Consider the following 18,025-nt stretch of genomic DNA (forward strand, 5'->3'; position numbering starts at 1 on the left):
CTACACTGAGAAGGTACTTGTGCTACTATACAACTGACCAATGTGATGTTTCCTTGAAAAGTCACTTTGTACCGCTTGTGAGCTGTCAATTGTGCTTTTGGAGACCTGGTGGGCGTCTGAACGCTCGGAATGATGGTGTTGCTGAGATAAGAATAACGTTGACTGAGATGAGCGAGGTCGGCATCAACATGATCAAACCTCCATCCCAATCTTGCCCACATTGCGCCCCTCAGCCAAGTATTCATACGCCTCCTTCAACTCCTCCAGCTTAAAAACCCTCTCATCAATCACAGGCCTGATCCCACTCGCCTCCACAGCCCGACACATCTCCTCCATCTGCTCGCGACTCCCCACCCAAACGCCCCTCACCGTATACAGATTCAACCACGTCTCCAACAAACTCGGCACCGACGTCTGCGCACTGCCGTCCCCGTTCCCCTGACCACCAATAAACCCAGCGACGCTAATCTGCCCATCGAGCTTGACACTCTCCGCGCTTTGTCGTAGTGTCGTCGGGCCCGCGACTTCTACGACGAGATCGACGCCAGTCCCGCCGGTGAGTTCTTTTGCGTATGCGCCCCAGTTGGGCGTTTCGCGGTAATTGATGACGTGCTCTGCGCCGAGCGATTGCAGGAGGGGGATTTTGGATGGAGAGCTTGTGGTTGCGATGACGCGGGCGCCAGCGGCTTTGGCGAATTGGAGCGCGAACAGGCTGACGCTGCCTGAGTCTCGCGTTAGTGTTCCGAGTCTAGATATCACAGGATAGGATAGGACAAGTATACATACCAGTCCCCTGCGTAAGCACCCAAGCTCCATCACGTACGATTTTCCTCCCCCCGCCAAAAAGCGCATTCCACGCCGTCACGCCCGCACACGTTAACGCTGCCGCCTCGACAAAACTCAACTGACTCGGCATCGACAAAAGAGCCTGTTCATCAAACGCGCCGACCTCCCGAAACGCCCCGTCAAGCGAGGCCCCGGTTCCATAGTCCAGGGCGATGTCTTTCGTCAATGACCCGGAGATGTGCCTCTGGTTTAGCGTCGTGATTACCCGGTCGCCCGGGTTGAACCGTGTGACGGAGGGACCGGTTGCGAGGACGATGCCTGCGCCGTCGGAGCCGGGGATTATACTTGGTTTTACGGTCCAGGGGTATTGTCCTTGGGTTATTAGGAGGTCGCGGGGCTAGAACATTTGAAAGGGGTCAGTTTGGGGACTCTGGGGTCTATATGGGGACGCTAACGTACGTTGAGAGTGGCGCCCTTGACTAGATACAGGAGATGGTTATTTCCATGCACAATTGCAAGGAAAGGTCTAGGGTCGACTAACTCTGAACCAGGACTTCATTGTCCTTGAGCGTGGGAACAGGCCCCTCGCTGAACTTTAGGGAGGAGGGCCCCTCAAAGCCCTCGACGGTCCACTGCTTGGTTGTTTTCGGGATATCGAGAGCCATGACAATCTGAAAAGTAAGAAATTGATGAGATGAAGGTGAATGGGATGAGACGAGGGCTGGATTTATAACTGACGGGGTGGAAGTGTAGGTACGTCAGTGCATGTGGGAGGGCCTGTGGGAGGCTCTGATGTGGGATAATCCGGTGTGGGATGCCCCGGATATACGAATTAATAATGGACACGCATATTAACCACTGCTTGATCAGCCTCCAGGCTTCAGTGAAGTGGAGATTCGGAGACAATCCACGGCCATTCTGCGCGTCACTCCAGACAAGAGGATTTCAAAGCGTGCTGTTGGCGAGTATCAGGGTGATTTGTTATGAAAGTCCGGAGGAAGCTAGAGAAGAATGGAGAAGCATGGCGGAATTGTCCTAGAGCGATTTATCTCATTTGTAAGAGTAGGGCTCATGTTCTGTCCAAATCTAGATCGCTTTCAAGAGTATGAAGTACTGGCACTATATAAAGCACAGATCCAGTAACAGATTCAAAACCGATCATCAACTCACCCCTGCCATCTCTCTGGTCGCAACCAACCAACCCCCTAACCAAAATGTCCAACCTCTTCACCCCCCTCAGAATCGGCACAATGCCCCTTACCCACCGCATCGCCATGGCCCCTATGAGCCGGTACCGCGCCGACGACAGCCACATCCCCACGCCCGCCATGGCCACCTACTACAGCCAGCGCGCCTCCGTCCCAGGGACACTGCTCATCGCCGAAGCATCGTTCATCTCGGCGGGCCAAATTGGTTTCAATAATGGACCGGGGATATACAATGAAGAGCAGGTAGCTGCGTGGAGGAAGGTCACGGATGCAGTGCATGCGCGGGGGAGCTTTATTGTTTGTCAGCTTCTCGCTGCTGGGCGGGCTGTTGATCCTGAAATTGTCCCTAAAGAAGGGGTGGAGGTTCTGAGTTCGAGTGCTATTGCGCAGGATGCCGAGCATCTCGTTCCGAGGGCTATGACGATTGATGAGATCCAGCGGACTGTGAACGAGTTCGCAGTTGCTGCGAAGAATGCGATCCGTGCCGGTTTCGACGCCGTCGAAATCCACGGGGCGTATGGGTATCTGGTTGACCAGTTCCTGCAGGATACGTGCAATGTCCGGGATGATGCCTATGGCGGGTCTATCGAGAATCGATCTCGGTTCGCGGTTGAAGTTGTCCAAGCCGTTGCGCGCGCCGTTGGGCCTGAGAGGACGGCACTGAGGCTTAGTCCCTGGAGTCGCGTGCAGGGGATGCGCATGGCCGATCCCATTCCGCAGTTTTCGCATGTCATACGGGAAGTCGCGGCTCTGGGTCCCTTGGCGTATTTGCATCTGGTTAACTCGCGCGTACATGGGTTCGAGGATGTGGACGCGCCCGTCGAGGAAGGGCTAGACTTTGCCTTTAAGCTATGGGATGGCCCCATCCTCGTTGCTGGCGGGTACGATACCGAGTCCGCTAAAAGATTCCTTGATGAGGAAGTTGGTGAGAGGAAGAACATCGTTGTTGTCATTGGGAGGCCTTTTACCTCGAATCCGGATCTGGTTTTCAGGATTAGCCAGGGGGTTCCACTGACGCCGTATCGGAGGGAGTGGTTCTATACCCCGAGGGCGTTGGAGGGGTTTGCGGATTTTCCGTTTAGTGATGAATTTTTGCAGAAGAAGGGGGGTGGTTTCTAGAATGTGTTGCCTCTGTGGTGTACTCTAAAGGAAGCTGCTACGCTGGGGTATCACCCAATATCATTTTGGACTGTCCTGGTGTTTAAGAGTTTGAAGCCAGTGCCGCCGCTCAGAGTTCAAGACGCGCGTAGGAGCACGAAGCAATGGACGGCCTTGTGGAACGCAGTGGTTGAATTGGCGATTGATGTTGGGTCGGCCCCTTTTGTTCAGTAATTTTTCGACGACGGAATTGTGGCCCTTTGCGACTGCTGAGATTAGTGGTGTTGATGTCTTTCCGACTTGTGACGCTCCGCGGGTGTATAGATGAGATGGCAGGATCGCATGGAATGTCCTTGTTGTTTGCGATAACGAGTTGAGGCTGGAGATGTCCAGACACCTGGCGGTTTCAAGGATAATCTCTGGGGGGAGGCCAGTCAGCCCAGTGCATTTGGCCATCTCGCCAGTAAAATGGAGTAGAGCGAGATGAACAAGGGGCGGTCTGATGTTTTTAGTTTCAGCCCCAACACAGCCCCAGCCTGAATCATGCACCCGCCAGGCTCCAGTGCCGAGCATTCCGAATCTTGGTGTGCCGGGGCGTCGAGGCTTAGCATGCCAAGTGGGCCCCCGGGGCACCTGCCAGGGCGAGCGAGCCAGTTGGAACAGCACACACAGCCCTGTGGGACTCGATGACGATTGTTTAAAACCCTCGTCACTTCCATTCTTTCTGTTGTTTCCCAAGTTAATCGCTCAAACTCTCTTCTGCACCATCACAACCGCAACCATGCCCCTCGAGAAAGCAATCACCTACGCGCTCGTCTTGGTCGGCGCCTTGATCGGCGGGTACATGGGCTGGGCCTCGTCGGACTCGGACTACGAGCTCAACACCGCCGTCGCACCACGAGTCTTATCGTTCATCCACGAGAGAATCCCCGCTATCAACATCCCGGCACCTCCTCTCCCAACAACACTCACCCAGATCCTCTCAAAGAAAGACCGCACCCAGCTCGTCGGTTCGACGAATGGCTTCAAGTACGAATATCGAACAGCCGATCTAAACCGCCTCTCCCGGACGCAACGCGATGCCGTGCGCGGCGCGGTCAAGAACTACTTCGACACACATACGCCGGCAGAAATCGACGCAGCGATCGAAGAAGGTGACACCCTGTTTGGCGCCAATGGCAAGGGTAGCTCGTGGACACTTGGAACAGGAACCGCGTGCCTGAAACTCGACGACAAGTGGGGCGCTAATGAGCGATGGGGGCCGATTGAGGGGTACATGAAGATTGGACGGGAGGAGCGGTTCGATGAGGAGTTTTACTGCGGGCCGACGTTTACGTTGACGGTTTGGAAGAAGCAGTTTGACATTGTGGATGGGACGAAGAAGAAGAAGGAGGAGGAGGGGACGAACAAGGCGGGGGAGAACAATGTTGACCGGGAGCTCTAATGGGCTGATTAGCTGGATTGTGTACCTCGCCGCGCATAAAGTCGCCCGGTAGAGCGATTTTGGGGGCCAGAACCAAGATCCACCCGGGCAGTCTCGTTGTTGCAGAGCCTGACGGCGGAAGGGCAGGCCCCAGCACCCAGGCGATTCTGGTGGAAGATTCGACGTGCATGAACTCAGGGAATCCGTACGTCTATTTTTTATTTGACTGGCAGGAGAGACCGAGCGCGACTACTAAGAATGCACAAACCCGCGAGAAACATCCCTCAGCCACGTAAGATACGCCCAGCTATCCTTGGGAACGGGAAGCTCATCCGGGTCTAGAGCAGTCAGAACTGGCATGGGGGTTAGAATAAACGAAGTCCAATCGCTCTCATCGAATACTGAAGCTGCGGTGGCAGTGAAGCGGATCCATACGTGCGCCTCCGGCGCATGCTGTAGCCAGGACAGATCTTGGATAGCGAAGACTTTGGGAGCTCAATGTCGTCATAGAGAAATAGGAATCTTGCTCGTCCCGGTGTTGTTGTTCTTGCTGTCATGGTTGGCAGTGGCATAGCCTGTAGTGTGACGGTATTTGCAGTAGCAAAGATGGTGCGAAATATTCTTGCCGCGAGCTGGCAGCACTTATTTATATTCTTAAAAATGGCCCCTGATGGAGTAAAATAAAGAGATGACCGGTCTAGGGCATCAGCGCCAAGGACGGAATAGTTACTTCGGCGTAGTGTTTAGGGGGTTCGCATACCGCATCACCATAGTGGCCGTGTTGATTAGGTCCATAATGATGTCCGGGCTGAAGAGTGCCAGGCCTCCAGGAGAGGTTCCAGCCGAAGGCCGTGCAAGTAGTCGACATAACAAGCTGGAACGCGAGTTCCCAGGCAGCGGAGTGGCTGCTGCATATACCTCTTCTGTGCGTATCCGGGGCCAAGGAAGGAACAGGGCTTCTGTCTGGGAGACCATTGCATGGCTGACAAGTGTTCTTGGGAGAGACTTTATTACGGAGCTTTGAATCCCAAGCAAGTGGATTGAAAAATTCCGGCCACGTAATTGGAAGAGGCTTGAGTAGCCTTGATTCGCGCCATACAGACTGCGGGTTTCTGATGATTGCAGCCGCTCTTCTTTTCGATCGGCAGAAGCCGTTCTTCGCACGCAGGGACGATAAGCTAAAGGGCGACACAATCAATCAGAGAAACACAATACACCCCAATCGCCATGGCTCTGCGTTTGATTGGGTCAGGCCGTCGTAGACACCAAGAATGCCGGACCGCTAGCCTCCGCTACCGTCCACTAGATTCCACTCGCTTTAAGGCGCGACCGCCGAAGGTTACCGCAGGGGTCGGTTACATACGATGTTTGATCTCTAGTACGAGTTGCCCTGCGGGGCCCTTTAAAAGTAGCTTGAGAGCCCCAGGGAGATTGAAGATGGCACAGTACCAACCATCTCAATGATTCTCTCGCACTATATCCTGCTCCCAGCCGCCGGGCTCATCTTGTTTGGAATCAAGGTGATTCGGCATCGCCGATTCTACAGAGATCTGGTTTGCGCCCCTTCGCTCCTAAGCCACCAACGTTGCTAACAACGATCACGAAAAACCCAGCCGAAGCCTCCCCATAGCCTGATATGGGGCCACCTAAAACTCTTCAACGAGGTGATCAAGCTTTTCCCGGACAACACTGCACCCGCCGCATATTACACCGAGATTGCGCAGCGATACCAGCTCAAGGAGTTATTCTACCTCGACCTCTGGCCATTCGCGCCATCACAACTCGTTCTCATCTCACCAGAGACCGCAGCCCTCATTACAACAGTCGAAGACTACCCAGTGCACGATGTCGCCACCGGCTTCGTCTCGGCACTTATAGGCAAGACCATGATCGCCGCGGTCAATGGGCAGCCCTGGAAGGCGCTGCATAATATGATAGCGCCAGCGTTCCGCCCTTCGGCGCTAAAGCGCATGGTCCCGGTCATCGCAGACCAGACCATGTCTGTGTTCCATGCGACCCTATCGCGCCACGCCGCCAGTGGCCAGGCATTCGCCATGGAAGACGTAGCCGCCCAGCTTGTGTTCAGGATGAGCAGCAAGGTTATCTTTGGTGTGAGTGTCTCTGACGAAGCGAATGAGCGACTTCTTGCAGACTTTGCGGTCATTTTGGAGTATGCGAAGATTCTGACGCAGGTGCAACCGGGGAATCCCTTTAGGAAGGTGTTCCTCTGGTGGAAACAGAGAGCAGCTGCTCGGCGCATCGACGCGTTCCTTGAGCCACTTGCGAATGAGCGGCACATAGAGATGATTAGAAGGGATTCCGCGGAGGGTCGCGACAAGGAAGGGCTGGGGAAGAGTACAATGAGTGTCCTGGATCACATCCTTATTGGCTTATTGCCAATGGAAAATGGCGGGCAGGCTCCGGATACCCTGACACCTGCAGTTGCCCAGACAATTGTTGAAAAGTAAGGATTCCTCTTTTCGAGGTCGGACATGGTGTACCATTTTCTTACCCTGCTCCTTTCCTCGGCTAACAACTGTGCAGCCTCAAGGGCCTTCTACTCGGCGCTTACGGAACCACAACAGATACATTATGCGTAAATCCCTCTTTGATGCACCTGCAAGCATTCGACATAGCTGACGGTCATAGTTCATTTACATCCTCCTCTCTACGCATCCCACAGTGATGCAGAAACTCCGGGAGGAGCACGACCGGGTATTCGGGACCGGTTTACAGACCACCCAGCATACGCTCAAACAGAGCCCTGATAAACTCAGCGAGCTACGTTATACAACTGCTGTTATCAAAGAGACACTGCGACTGTTCCCTGTGGGGTTCGGAGTCCGATCGGCCAAGTCAGGGTAAGCCAGCCCCTTTCGATCCCAATCACAACGAATTTCCTCGTTAAACGACCAAAACAGGATTCCTGCTTTAGAGTACCAGGGGCAGACCTACCCAACACCAAACCAAATGATCATCCCATGCACACACACCATCCACTATGATGCAGAAATATTCCAAAGCCCCGCGACCTTCAACCCCGAACGCTTCATGGACCCTTCGACCGCGATCCCTCTGAATGCCTGGCGACCATTTGAGCGAGGCCCGCGGGCGTGCATGGGCCGGGACTTGGCAATGCAAGAACTACGCATTATCCTGCTACTTACTGTGCGGAGCTTTGAGTTTGAGTGTGTTGGGCTGCAGCCCAGGGCCGAGCCTAGTGTCTTGTACACGGATTTGGATCTACGCCTGGGTGATTTGGCTTTCCAGGAGTCGTCGTTTTCTGCGAAGCCGAGGGGTGGCGCGGTTATGAGGGTTGCATCCGTTCTTGGGTATGATTGTGTTTGATAGCGAGGTGTACCAAGGCCACAAGGCCTGTAAATGAGGGCTAGAAATCGCCTTTCATCTCTGTCGGCGATGACGTTGTTGCGGTCGGTATGAGTCTCTTATCTTGTGTTGAAAGCATAGATGAACGAAGTAGATGTTGGCGAGTAGGAAAAGGACTTCTTGATACAATACTGGTTCATTTTCATGCTCTTCGAAGGCCAGGGATTGCATAGAGTGTGTGCCATCAGTAGTATAGCGAGGCCCAGGGAGATTGATTCTCAGCAGCCACAGGTTTTTCTGCCCCACAAGCCTCATACCCATTTCTTCTACATCACATATAAGTGAGTCGAGCTACAAGAGTGGTTCAAGAATAACAAGGCTTTCTCAGCAGACCGCTAGCCCGCAGGGAGGAGCGCATCAGCCCCGCTTGTACCCAGGTAGATTGATACTAAGGTGGCAAAATCATCATTTAATGAGACTTTCAAGGTGATTATTTCTCAAATGAATCGTTCTTTGGGTGTCGACTACATATCTTGCTTTCTGACCCGCTATGTGAATGGCACGGATCGTTACACACCACATTGATAGGGGAAACGGGCTCAACACTGGGTGGGTGAGTATCCCTCCCTGTTTCTCCACAATCGATTCTGATGTCTCCAGTGTCCCACGACAGGGCGCTAGCGGAATAGGCGCGGACGCACATAAGATACATGCGATATTCCCAGCTTGAGTGAGCGGACACCCACAGCCTCTCTCCAACGCTAACAGTATAAAACTGCCACCTGGGCACGGTGTATCAACCCCTCACACCGGAGATATTCCTCTGTTATACTACATTCGAGAACATGAAGATCTCCTTCCTGCTAAGCACCATTGCCTTCTTCGTCAGCCAGGCAGCAGCATGGCATGGTTCTATGGCTGCCTCGGGCTACTTTGACCCGGGCAATGGAATCCGCCAGCTTATCTACCTCACCGACTATACCACCGGATCGACGTGGCAAGCCACCTTTTACGGCGGGTTCAACGGCTGTACCCCGGATAAGGGCCATTGCGCCGTTTTGTAAGTCTCAGCCTCCACAGCCTCCTCTCCTCCCTCCCTCCTTACCTACATATTTCCATGCGATGTGCTTCAGGTGACCGAAGTCTCGGAGGAAACCGCCCCGGGCAATTACTTTGAGACTTGGTGCTAACTACGTATCCAGTTTCGTCGAAACCAGTCCCGGAGGCTACGGCTTCGAGGCTTATCTTTGGCGGACGAATGACGGATGCCATAATATTGATTTTGCGGGTGCCCTTGATGCACATCATGGGTACTGCTGTGGGTCGCTTCCCTGCGAGCTTTGGGCGTAGGCGCAGACTGTTCTGGGATTGTTGGGAAGCAATCTGTTGCTGACATGAGAGTGTACGCTGTGGCAAGGAAGGTCGTGGGCTCATGTCGACCCAATAGAGATGTTGAATAGTGCAAGCCATGTTGAATATTTCAATCTACGACGCTGGGGCCGGAGAACATATATACATAAGGTTAAGGGCGTGTTGATCAACGCCCTCAAGGACCCAAAAGTGCTCAAGCGCTTGGATATACCGTGCTGACCTGCCCAAGCTCTATTCTTTATTCCGACAACTTCGATGAACGGAGCAGAGTTCCAATAAGTGTTTCGTGGGGAGAGGTGATGCCTCACTCGCAAGGCAGGAATTTGAGCACGTGACCACAAGTCGCGCCTCGCGCGTTTCACGCGTCGTCCCGAGGTTGCGACGACACCACCAAACTCGGCAGTCGAGGAAAGCTTCTAGGCTTCTACGTACGTCTCTGTCATCATGGCTCCATCTGCCGGTCCATTGCATTCGCCACAAGAGATACAAATCAAGGCGGAACAGCCGCAGGACTCAGTATGGAGCGTCCCTGCAGCGAACCCAAGCACTACAGCGACTACGCCACAGCACCAAGGCTGGCACTCCACCCGGCACCCTCTTGAATCAGCCGATATGCTCCGGACGGGCTTCAGAGTGTTGATGGATGGAAAACGCGCACCACCCCACTTATTCGCGACTTCTAGCAAAGACGTTGTCCTAAACCCCGGGCTTGAAATCCCCGGACTCGGTCCGGTTGGTGTCCCGATCAGCCCCCTCGTGGCGGATGCCATGGCCAAATTGTGCCATGGAACCTCGCTGGCTGGAGGATCTCTCAGCCAAGAAACTGCCCCTAGAGCCTGCGTGCTCAATGCCGGACAGTTTCGACTCCGCAATCCCCGATGGGACTTGCAGGCTAGACTGTTAAAGGACGTGTTACTGAAAAACGTGCTTGACGATGAATCTCGACCGAATGTCGATATTCAGTTGGACAACTGTATGCTTATTACACCCGGATCATCCTTTGTGCCGGACCAACGCCAGCAAACGCCAGAATCGGTGTTCGGCACGATGGCTATATGTCTCCCCTCGGAGCATAAAGGAGGCGACATTGTTGTCTCGTACCGTGGCAAGTCCCAAATATTCAGTCCTTCTATTATCGGCTCAGATACTTGTGCGTTCTCACTCGCCGCCTGGTCTGCCTTCGCGAAGCCTGTCGGGACGCCAGTAACTTCGGGGTACCAGCTCATTCTCACCTACAAGCTAGTCCACAGACCCACTTTCATGAGCTTGCATTACCAGCATGCAGGCGCTGCAACCTCTCTTACGGATCTTCTTAGCTCTTGGGCGAACTGGGCGGAGGGAGAGACCACGTCATTCCAAACCGAGGGCGTACCGCCAAAACTTTGGTTCTCGCGGGCATTAGAGTCAACAAGCGGACCTCGTCTGCCGGCGCTATTTCACCAACTGAAAGATTGGTACCCCACCGCTGACCTTGGGTTTAATGCCCTTATCGGCCAGGATAAACGCCAGGTGACCAAGCTCCGAATGGCGTGCCATTCAAGCAACTGCCGCGTTTTACTTGCGAATATGCCGCAACACATAGAGGGACCTGTGAATTTGCGTTCTCCTAAGCGCCGCCTGGCGGAGGGCGAGTTCAATAATATTGAGCCCATAGTCTTTCGACGGTCTGAGCTATATCACATCACTGGCGTGGACGACAGAGTTCTCATCACGGCGCTGGAAACCAAAACAGTTTTTTGCGCGTATGACGTTGATATGGGACTCGCCGGTGCGCCTGATGAAGACGTACCGCTGCAAATGACTGACGCTGGTCCTAGAGCGGCGGCTCAGACTTTCACCCATACAATTGCTATCGTCATGCCAGCTTCCTTTTATCTTCCATTCCTGCTTGACGCGGCAGGAAAACCACCAGATGATCGGCTTATCTACAACATCAAGCCCTTATGGGGTGAATTTTACCAGGCGTTCCTCGCCAATCCAGAAGACCAGACAATCCGCAGGCAACTAAGCGAACTATGCAGTATCGTGGTCGCAAACCGAGAATGGCTCGAGGGGCTGATCCACGACGTCGTCTGGGTTGCTCTTGATCTAGGCAACTTTGAAGCAGTGAAGCGGTGTTTGGATTCGGACAGGGAGCTAGCGGAGGCGTGGGCTGTCCGCTTCGGCAAGGTAATCTTTACCCAAGGCATCGAACGTGTACAACCCGTGTAAGTTGACAATCGGTCCTCTTTGTTGAATCCCGCGACGTTAACCGCAGTGACGCAGGATTGACCACTTATGGTCGTTGCTATCAAGCAGTCCAGTGGGGCAACTTGGGTCACTTGCTCGAATGCGATCAACTTGGACAGATCCTTCAGTCCAACATACGCCGGACAAGGCGATGGAATGGTATGGGCGTAGTCTCGACATGCTATTCTGCAGATTGGAGCAGGAAGACCCGGCCTACCTGGGAACAGCTGAAGGACTGGACCTTGCAGTTGCTGTACCGCACTTCCCTGAGTCATTTTTTGACGCCAGGTACCAGACCCTGAATTTAACATGGAATGTAGCCGCAGACTTGCTGACAACCAGCCAGGGTAGTGCCATTTGCAAAAAGAATGGCATCAAAGACCTGCTTCATCATCCCATTCGTCACACTTCTCCGCAGAGAGCACCAGGAAGGGTCTGCTAGGTTTCCGACTTTCCCTGCCGTGTACAAGAGCCTCGTCCCTGCCATACTACAAGATTTCTCTGCATTCGCTTGCCGGTTTTCGCAACACCCACAACCCTACAAACGAGAACAATTCATCGACGGAACCCACATCTCATGGTTAATCGAACAATCCCGTGAAATGGGTCTCGATATGGCTGAAGTCCTCACTACCCTGGAAAGAAAAATCAACGGGATTCAGAGAGACCACGATATCTTTCCACTATTCACAACTAGGCTTGTCAGGATACTATGCGAGAACCTTCGGGAAAAGCACCAGAGCGACTTCTCCGCAGCTGCAGGAAGCGAAGAAGGAGCGTTCGTCATCCGCCTCGTCAAGTTCTACCTAACTCCATCCGCCGGCCCCTGTCCCCCACTCCCACAAGACTGGCGACAGTCCCTTCCCAACCTGAAACCAGGCTGCTGTCTGGACTGCGCCGAACTCCGCCGCTTCGTCGAGCACCCAATCGAGCGCCAGAAGGAGTTTCGCATGATAGAGCGGCGAAGACTTCACATCGAGACCAAGCTTTCCCAACACTTCCTTTTCTACACTATCCGTGATGGCACCCCGCATACCCTTCGGATTATGAAGACTCATGGCGAGGCCTTGGCCCAGCGGGATAGCTGGATGGAGCGCGTAGCAAAGCAGCGTGACAAGCTGGAGACTCTGAACCGGAAGGTCTTGCTTCGTGACACTCTTGGCGATCATGCATACCAGGACATCTGTGCTTGTGTCGCCGACCCGTCCGCTGGGACACCTTTAGACCCGGTGCAGACCGGCAGCCAGCCGCCAACGCTCTCTGGGCCCCTGCAGGGCAACAAGCAGGCACCAAACCGACTCCATCCTCCACTCGAAGCAACAGCGCCAGTCATTCCCAAGAAACGATCATTCATCGATCTTGACCTTGACGCGGACGGTGTGGGAGAGTTCCCATCTACTTGCAAGCGGCGATAATGCAGGCTAATCTGCTCGACCGGAGTCCACTGTTCGAGAATCCTGTTCATGGACCGGACAGATTGGCTCGGGTACTGCACAAAGTTTCCATTTCTACTTTCAATTGATACCCTTCTTCCCCTATCATCCATTCTGCTTCTGGAACCTTTTTTGCTCCCATTGCTCGTACCCAAGCGGAATCCAGTGATACACGAATCAAGGCCAATGCCCGGCAACAATGTGCGCAGCATCCGTGGCTAGACATGAACAGCAGGGGCAGGGGCTAATACGACGCTGCAGAAGGAGACCATCGCCGAACTCTCCTATCATTCGGACAGTCGGACTTGGATTTTAAAAGACAGGTAAGCTACAATCGAGCAACTCTTGTCAAGCAACTATATTTTTGTTGCTGTCGGGGACATAGACTCAGGCCTCCTCGGCAGGATCGAAGCTTGGGTGCGGGCTTGCGGGAGCGGCTTGAACAAAGCCATTTTCATTTAGCCAATTTCAGCCCAGTGGAGTCGGACATGGATTGCGGCTAATCAGACGCATGCACGAAGTACTCAGTGTATCGACAGACGTCGCAGCTAACCCGAAACAGAGACGTGTGGTGCGGCTGAGCTGGAAACGAGAAGCGAAATGAGGGGTCGCCGCGGGGCAATTCGAACTTCATCCTCTTTCTTCGTCCAGCAAGTTAGTTCACCACCATGGCTATGACTGAAAATAGCCCCTCCGATGATAAGCTGTCTGCCCTGTGGCACGCGGCATGCACCGATTATGCGAAGGAGACAGGGACGCCGCTGGTGGCGGGCGAGCTCTCCGAGCTGCGCGGGCCAGAAGATCTCTCACGACACCTGGAGAATGAGAAGGACAATTTCCAAGACTTTCGAATGAAGCGACGACCCTTATTGCACGCCATGCAGACCGTTATCGCTCCTTTCGAGACGTGGGGCGGTCTTATCGCGGTCACCTCGTTCCCTCCGGCCTCGACGATCATGAGCGCAATGCTCCTTCTCGTGCGCGGGGTGCGGAAGGTGAGCGAAGCGTTCGACATGATCACGGCCATGTTTCGCAAGCTGGGTCACTTTGCGCTGCGGCTGGAATCGTACAGGGGCGTACCGCTGAGCGAGGGGATGAAGGTAATTATTGTAAAGGTCTTGGTCAACTTTCTGCGCGTCTGTGCGGCAAGCCAGAAACTTGTGAGCCGCGGTTCGTTCAAGGCGCGGTTGACGCAGTGGGCGAAGAGTACATTTTTGGAGGATGGAGAGGTTGGCCGGCTGCTTGGAGAGCTGGAAGAGTTGACTAGTCAGGAGCACATGATGGTTTCGGCCCATGGCTTGAAGCTAACGAACCAGGCGCTGAAGAACACAGAGGAGCTGCTGGAGAGGGAAAATCGAAGGAACGATCGGGAGAGATTGCAGAGGGTCAAGGCGGCGCTGAGTCCGGTCCCTGGGTCGAGTCAGATCTTCTCGTCCATCAACGAGAGTCGGATTCCAGGGTCGGGTGCCTGGGTTGAGGAACGGCTTCGATCTTGGTGGGAGGGGTCTGAACCGATCCTGTGGCTTCACGGAGGCCCCGGAGTGGGCAAGTCGTTTCTGGCGTCGAAGATTATCACCGAGCTCTCCAAGGGGGAGTTGTCTGCGGGCCCTGCGCCCGTGGTTGCATCCTTCTTCTGCAGGAACAACGACGTCGATCTGCGCTCGCTCAACAAGGCCCTGCGGACGCTGGCGTGGCAAGTCGTGGCGCAGCGTGAGGACTTTGCGGCGCATGCAGAAGAATTCTGTCTAAAAGAGGACGTTGAGAACAGTTATGCTGTCTGGCGAAAGCTTTTGCTGGACTATCTGGCCGAGGTTCCAGCGCAGGGGACGTGTCTTGTTATCGACGGTATCGACGAGGCCGAACCCGAGGAACAAGAGATCCTGTGCAGTCTCCTCGAAAAGACCTTCTCGGAAGAGGACATGAGTCGACCACCGCTGCGCGTTGTGATGCTGAGCAGAGACTCGTTGAGGGGCCTACTCGACGAGCACTCGCTGGCCTGGATCGATGAGGTCGAGGTCGGCAATAACCAGAACAAGGACGACCTGCACGGATACGTAGCTGACAGACTACAAAAGACCAAGCTGTTCCGCGGCTCTCCGGACTTCCAAGAGGAGATCGTGAAGGAGATCAGTCGGGAGGCCGAAGGGCTTTGGGAATGGGCGAATCTCGTCATCAAATCCGTGCTGCGATGTCGGACAAAAGAACAGATTCGCAAAGGAATCAAGACAATGCCTCGTGGGATCAGTGCGATGCTCACTCAGGAGCTGCAACGTCTTGGCCGTGAGCTCTCGGTCGCGGACGAGATGTCTGGCGGCGAAGAATCCGAAGGGGAAGGCGCGACCCAGATCGACCAGCTGAACATCGTGCTGTCCTTTGTGACACTCGCGCAGAAGCCTCTGACAGTGACGCAACTCGAGCTCATTCTCGAAATCATCTTCAAGGAGGAGGTATTGAACCTGGAGGATGATCTTCGAACGATATACTCTTCCCTGTTCCTGCTCCGGGCCGACGAGGATGCCGAATCTTTCTCCACCGAAGGTGTCAACGTCGTCGTACTACGACACAGTTCCTTCTACGAATTCTTCAGATCGAGCCAGCATTCAGGGCCCGTTGGCGTCAACGTGGATCAAGCCCAAGTCAACTTTCTCTATGCGTTCTTCTACGCGCTTCGTGAAGACCGCACACCCACAACCGAAAAATGGACAGACCCTCTGCGGGAGTATGCCCAGAACTTCCTGCCGACGCATTTGAAGGAGGCGAACCCAGAGAAGGCTGGCAAATTACACGGGAAGATTTCAGCCCTCGTCGATGACCTCTTTACGAAAGAGGAATGTAGCCGCTGGTTTTTGGAAAACATGTTCATCAGGAACTTCACCCAGTATTGCTTTTACGCCACCTCGGACATATCCAAATTAGGCGAGTTCTGGCTTGATCTCACAGACCGCGAGCTTGTAAACAAGCGGGCGGAGATGGCCCTGCAGTGGCTGCTCCCAGAGACAAAACAAGCCTTCCAGGAGCACGCCCACGCTTCAAAAATAGCCAGCGATGTGTGTCCTTTTACAGTGCTCTTCTCCCACATGGCCGAATACTGGTATCGACTCTGGCTTGAGCCGCAGCAAATCACAGACGGTGACGGGTCACCTGCTACGATCCCAGCGCTGTTGGCATTCTACAACGATATGGTGAGTGAGTACTCGAAGGACGCGGGCAGCCGCGAACATGAAATCACGGTTCCGGTGCGACGTTCCCGTGATGCTCCAGCGATTCTGGCAGTCGCTGAGCTTCACGGGCATGAGCAAACGCCTCTCTGGCATGCAAGAGTGGCTCAAGGACTGCTGCTGAACTCTCATTACGCAGAAGCTCGGGCAAGCTTCCGGTTTGCCCTGGCCGAGCAAGAGAAGACGCCCACCTTTGATCCGCCGTCACTCTTTGTCATACATAGAGACCTGGGCCGCGCGTGCGCCGAGATCGGAAGACACGTAGAGGCGCTAGAGCACCATGAAATATCCGAGTCGCTCGTCACTGATGCTGAGAGGTCAGAGGCAGTTCCTAGTGATAGTGTTTCCCACCTGCTAAATGCTGCGCGACTGAAATACCGCGCGAAGCGGACACAGGATGCGGTTGAAACAGCGAACAAGGCATGGGATCTAGCGATTAAACGGGACAGCTGGTGGTCCACCGATTTCGAAAGCTTCTTCAACATCTTCCTTGAACTACACCAGCCGCAACGTCTCCGACCAGTGTTGGATCGTGCATCTGAATTCTACGAGGTTGAGCGGACAGAACAGTATTTTTACAAGGACCTTGCGGACTTTCTATTTAAACAGCTGACCTACATAACTCGCACGACTTACCGTCTCCTTCAATACGTGCTCACTCCCAATGATGGTGAGCACCTTGATCGTGTTGTCGCCATCCTGGAAAAAATCGATACTCTAGAGCGGAGGCGAGAAGATATTCCGATTTACAAGTATCTGATGGCAACAGTCCTGTTCAGCAAAGGTCGGGTGAATGTTGGTCTCGACGGGTGGTGCCAGGTTCTAATTGCCACTGGCAATGGAGACTTCCCTCGCTGGGACATCAAGTATCCTCAAGCACGAGCAGCAGGTCAGTTGGTGACCGTGTGCCTCGAGCATCCAGCCATCTCTCCGTGTGAACGCTGTCCCATGACACTGGGTTCAGACGAACAGATAGACGAGACTTGCTTGATTATCTCGGCTTGGCTTCGTAAGCAGGGAGATATCGCAAATGCTCGGGACGTTCTCCGCTGGCGGGTTAAACATTGCATTGCCTTGCTATCCGACGATGACATTGGAAATGATGAGGACGCGTTCAAGAGTCTGTTCAGAACGTTTGTGGCAGACCCGGACAGCGATGCCGACCGCGAGGCAGCATTGTATTGGATCAAGGCGTCTCAGGAGCGCTTTCTCGGTCTCCTCACTGAACCCATGGGGCCTCAAAAGGCCAACGAGGATGCTGCAGGTGGAGTATCGGAAACGTGGGGGGATAGCAACAATGAAGGAACCTTTGATGTTGGAGACGTTCTCGAGTCAAAGACGTGGAAGCTCGCCGACGACCTGAGCGAATGTTCCAGCTGTCGGGAAGGCATTTCCTATATCCACTTCTGGTACTTTTGTCGCGCGTGTCCGTATACGACGCTGTGCCGCCGGTGCTACACTGAGCTGCAGTCCGCGGATCACCCGTCGGTGCCTTTGACTACCTGCATTTCCGAGCACGAATTCTGTTTCACTGGAGGGTTGGTCCGCCCGTCGGAGGTCGTAGACGAGGGGATGGTGCCGCTTATCTCGGCGGAGGGGGAGAGGCAAGTGATATGGGTGGAGGAGTGGAAGGACAGACTTGCAGATAAGTGGAAGACGAATGACTTTGAGTTTGAGGGGGGGTTGTCCGCCTGGTGTATGCGAGTCTTGCCGGAGCCTCAAAGGACACGGTGGGCAGCCTTCTTCCAGACGTGACGGACGTGGCAGGAGAGGAGATCTAGACTCAAAGAGAATGTGATTCGGATGTGACAGCCACCAACCGAGCAATATGAATAAGTAGAACTGATTGGTTTCTGAGACAAATTGAGTTATGTAATCACAGACTCATCACTTTTTCAAGGTGCACAAAGCACATTGCACAGCATAAATGGT

The 18,025-nt window shown here is 54.0% G+C and overlaps 7 protein-coding genes across 7 annotated transcripts; 6 read left to right on the forward strand and 1 right to left on the reverse strand.

The window, feature by feature from the left end:
- Positions 1-192: 192 nt before the first annotated feature.
- Positions 193-1,534, reverse strand: BJX68DRAFT_276958 (zinc-dependent alcohol dehydrogenase family protein; the record flags this gene model as incomplete). Its single annotated transcript, XM_071048242.1, has 4 exons — positions 1,328-1,534; positions 1,246-1,265; positions 787-1,183; positions 193-722 (listed from the first exon to the last, which is right to left on the reverse strand). The coding sequence occupies exons 1-4, from the start codon at positions 1,449-1,451 to the stop codon at positions 193-195; spliced, it is 1,071 nt and encodes a 356-aa protein (XP_070897564.1). The 5' UTR covers positions 1,452-1,534.
- A 568-nt stretch (positions 1,535-2,102) lies between these two features.
- Positions 2,103-3,546, forward strand: BJX68DRAFT_240239 (alkene reductase). The gene has a single exon (XM_071040656.1). The coding sequence runs from the start codon at positions 2,115-2,117 to the stop codon at positions 3,111-3,113; it is 999 nt and encodes a 332-aa protein (XP_070897565.1). The 5' UTR covers positions 2,103-2,114; the 3' UTR covers positions 3,114-3,546.
- A 292-nt stretch (positions 3,547-3,838) lies between these two features.
- BJX68DRAFT_240241 (uncharacterized protein) lies at positions 3,839-5,053 on the forward strand. Its single transcript, XM_071040657.1, has one exon. The coding sequence runs from the start codon at positions 3,874-3,876 to the stop codon at positions 4,534-4,536; it is 663 nt and encodes a 220-aa protein (XP_070897566.1). The 5' UTR covers positions 3,839-3,873; the 3' UTR covers positions 4,537-5,053.
- A 922-nt stretch (positions 5,054-5,975) lies between these two features.
- Positions 5,976-7,863, forward strand: BJX68DRAFT_276961 (cytochrome P450; the record flags this gene model as incomplete). Its single annotated transcript, XM_071048243.1, has 5 exons — positions 5,976-6,035; positions 6,189-6,979; positions 7,060-7,111; positions 7,165-7,376; positions 7,437-7,863. The coding sequence occupies 5 exons, from the start codon at positions 5,976-5,978 to the stop codon at positions 7,861-7,863; spliced, it is 1,542 nt and encodes a 513-aa protein (XP_070897567.1).
- An 824-nt stretch (positions 7,864-8,687) lies between these two features.
- Positions 8,688-9,192, forward strand: BJX68DRAFT_268420 (uncharacterized protein; the record flags this gene model as incomplete). The annotated part of the gene is made up of 2 exons (XM_071046092.1): positions 8,688-8,902; positions 9,045-9,192. The coding sequence occupies 2 exons, from the start codon at positions 8,688-8,690 to the stop codon at positions 9,190-9,192; spliced, it is 363 nt and encodes a 120-aa protein (XP_070897568.1).
- Positions 9,193-9,657: 465 nt separating this feature from the next.
- BJX68DRAFT_268421 (uncharacterized protein) lies at positions 9,658-12,857 on the forward strand (the record flags this gene model as incomplete). Its single annotated transcript, XM_071046093.1, has 3 exons — positions 9,658-11,420; positions 11,479-11,730; positions 11,789-12,857. 3 exons carry the CDS (start codon positions 9,658-9,660, stop codon positions 12,855-12,857), a joined length of 3,084 nt encoding a protein of 1,027 aa, XP_070897569.1.
- Positions 12,858-13,523: 666 nt separating this feature from the next.
- BJX68DRAFT_240245 (NACHT domain protein) lies at positions 13,524-17,930 on the forward strand. Its single transcript, XM_071040658.1, has one exon. It carries the CDS (start codon positions 13,544-13,546, stop codon positions 17,846-17,848), a length of 4,305 nt encoding a protein of 1,434 aa, XP_070897570.1. The 5' UTR covers positions 13,524-13,543; the 3' UTR covers positions 17,849-17,930.
- Positions 17,931-18,025: the final 95 nt, after the last annotated feature.

Source organism: Aspergillus pseudodeflectus, assembly GCF_044049435.1.
Source record: "Aspergillus pseudodeflectus strain CBS 756.74 chromosome Unknown BJX68scaffold_30, whole genome shotgun sequence".
Lineage (NCBI taxonomy): Eukaryota > Fungi > Ascomycota > Eurotiomycetes > Eurotiales > Aspergillaceae > Aspergillus > Aspergillus pseudodeflectus.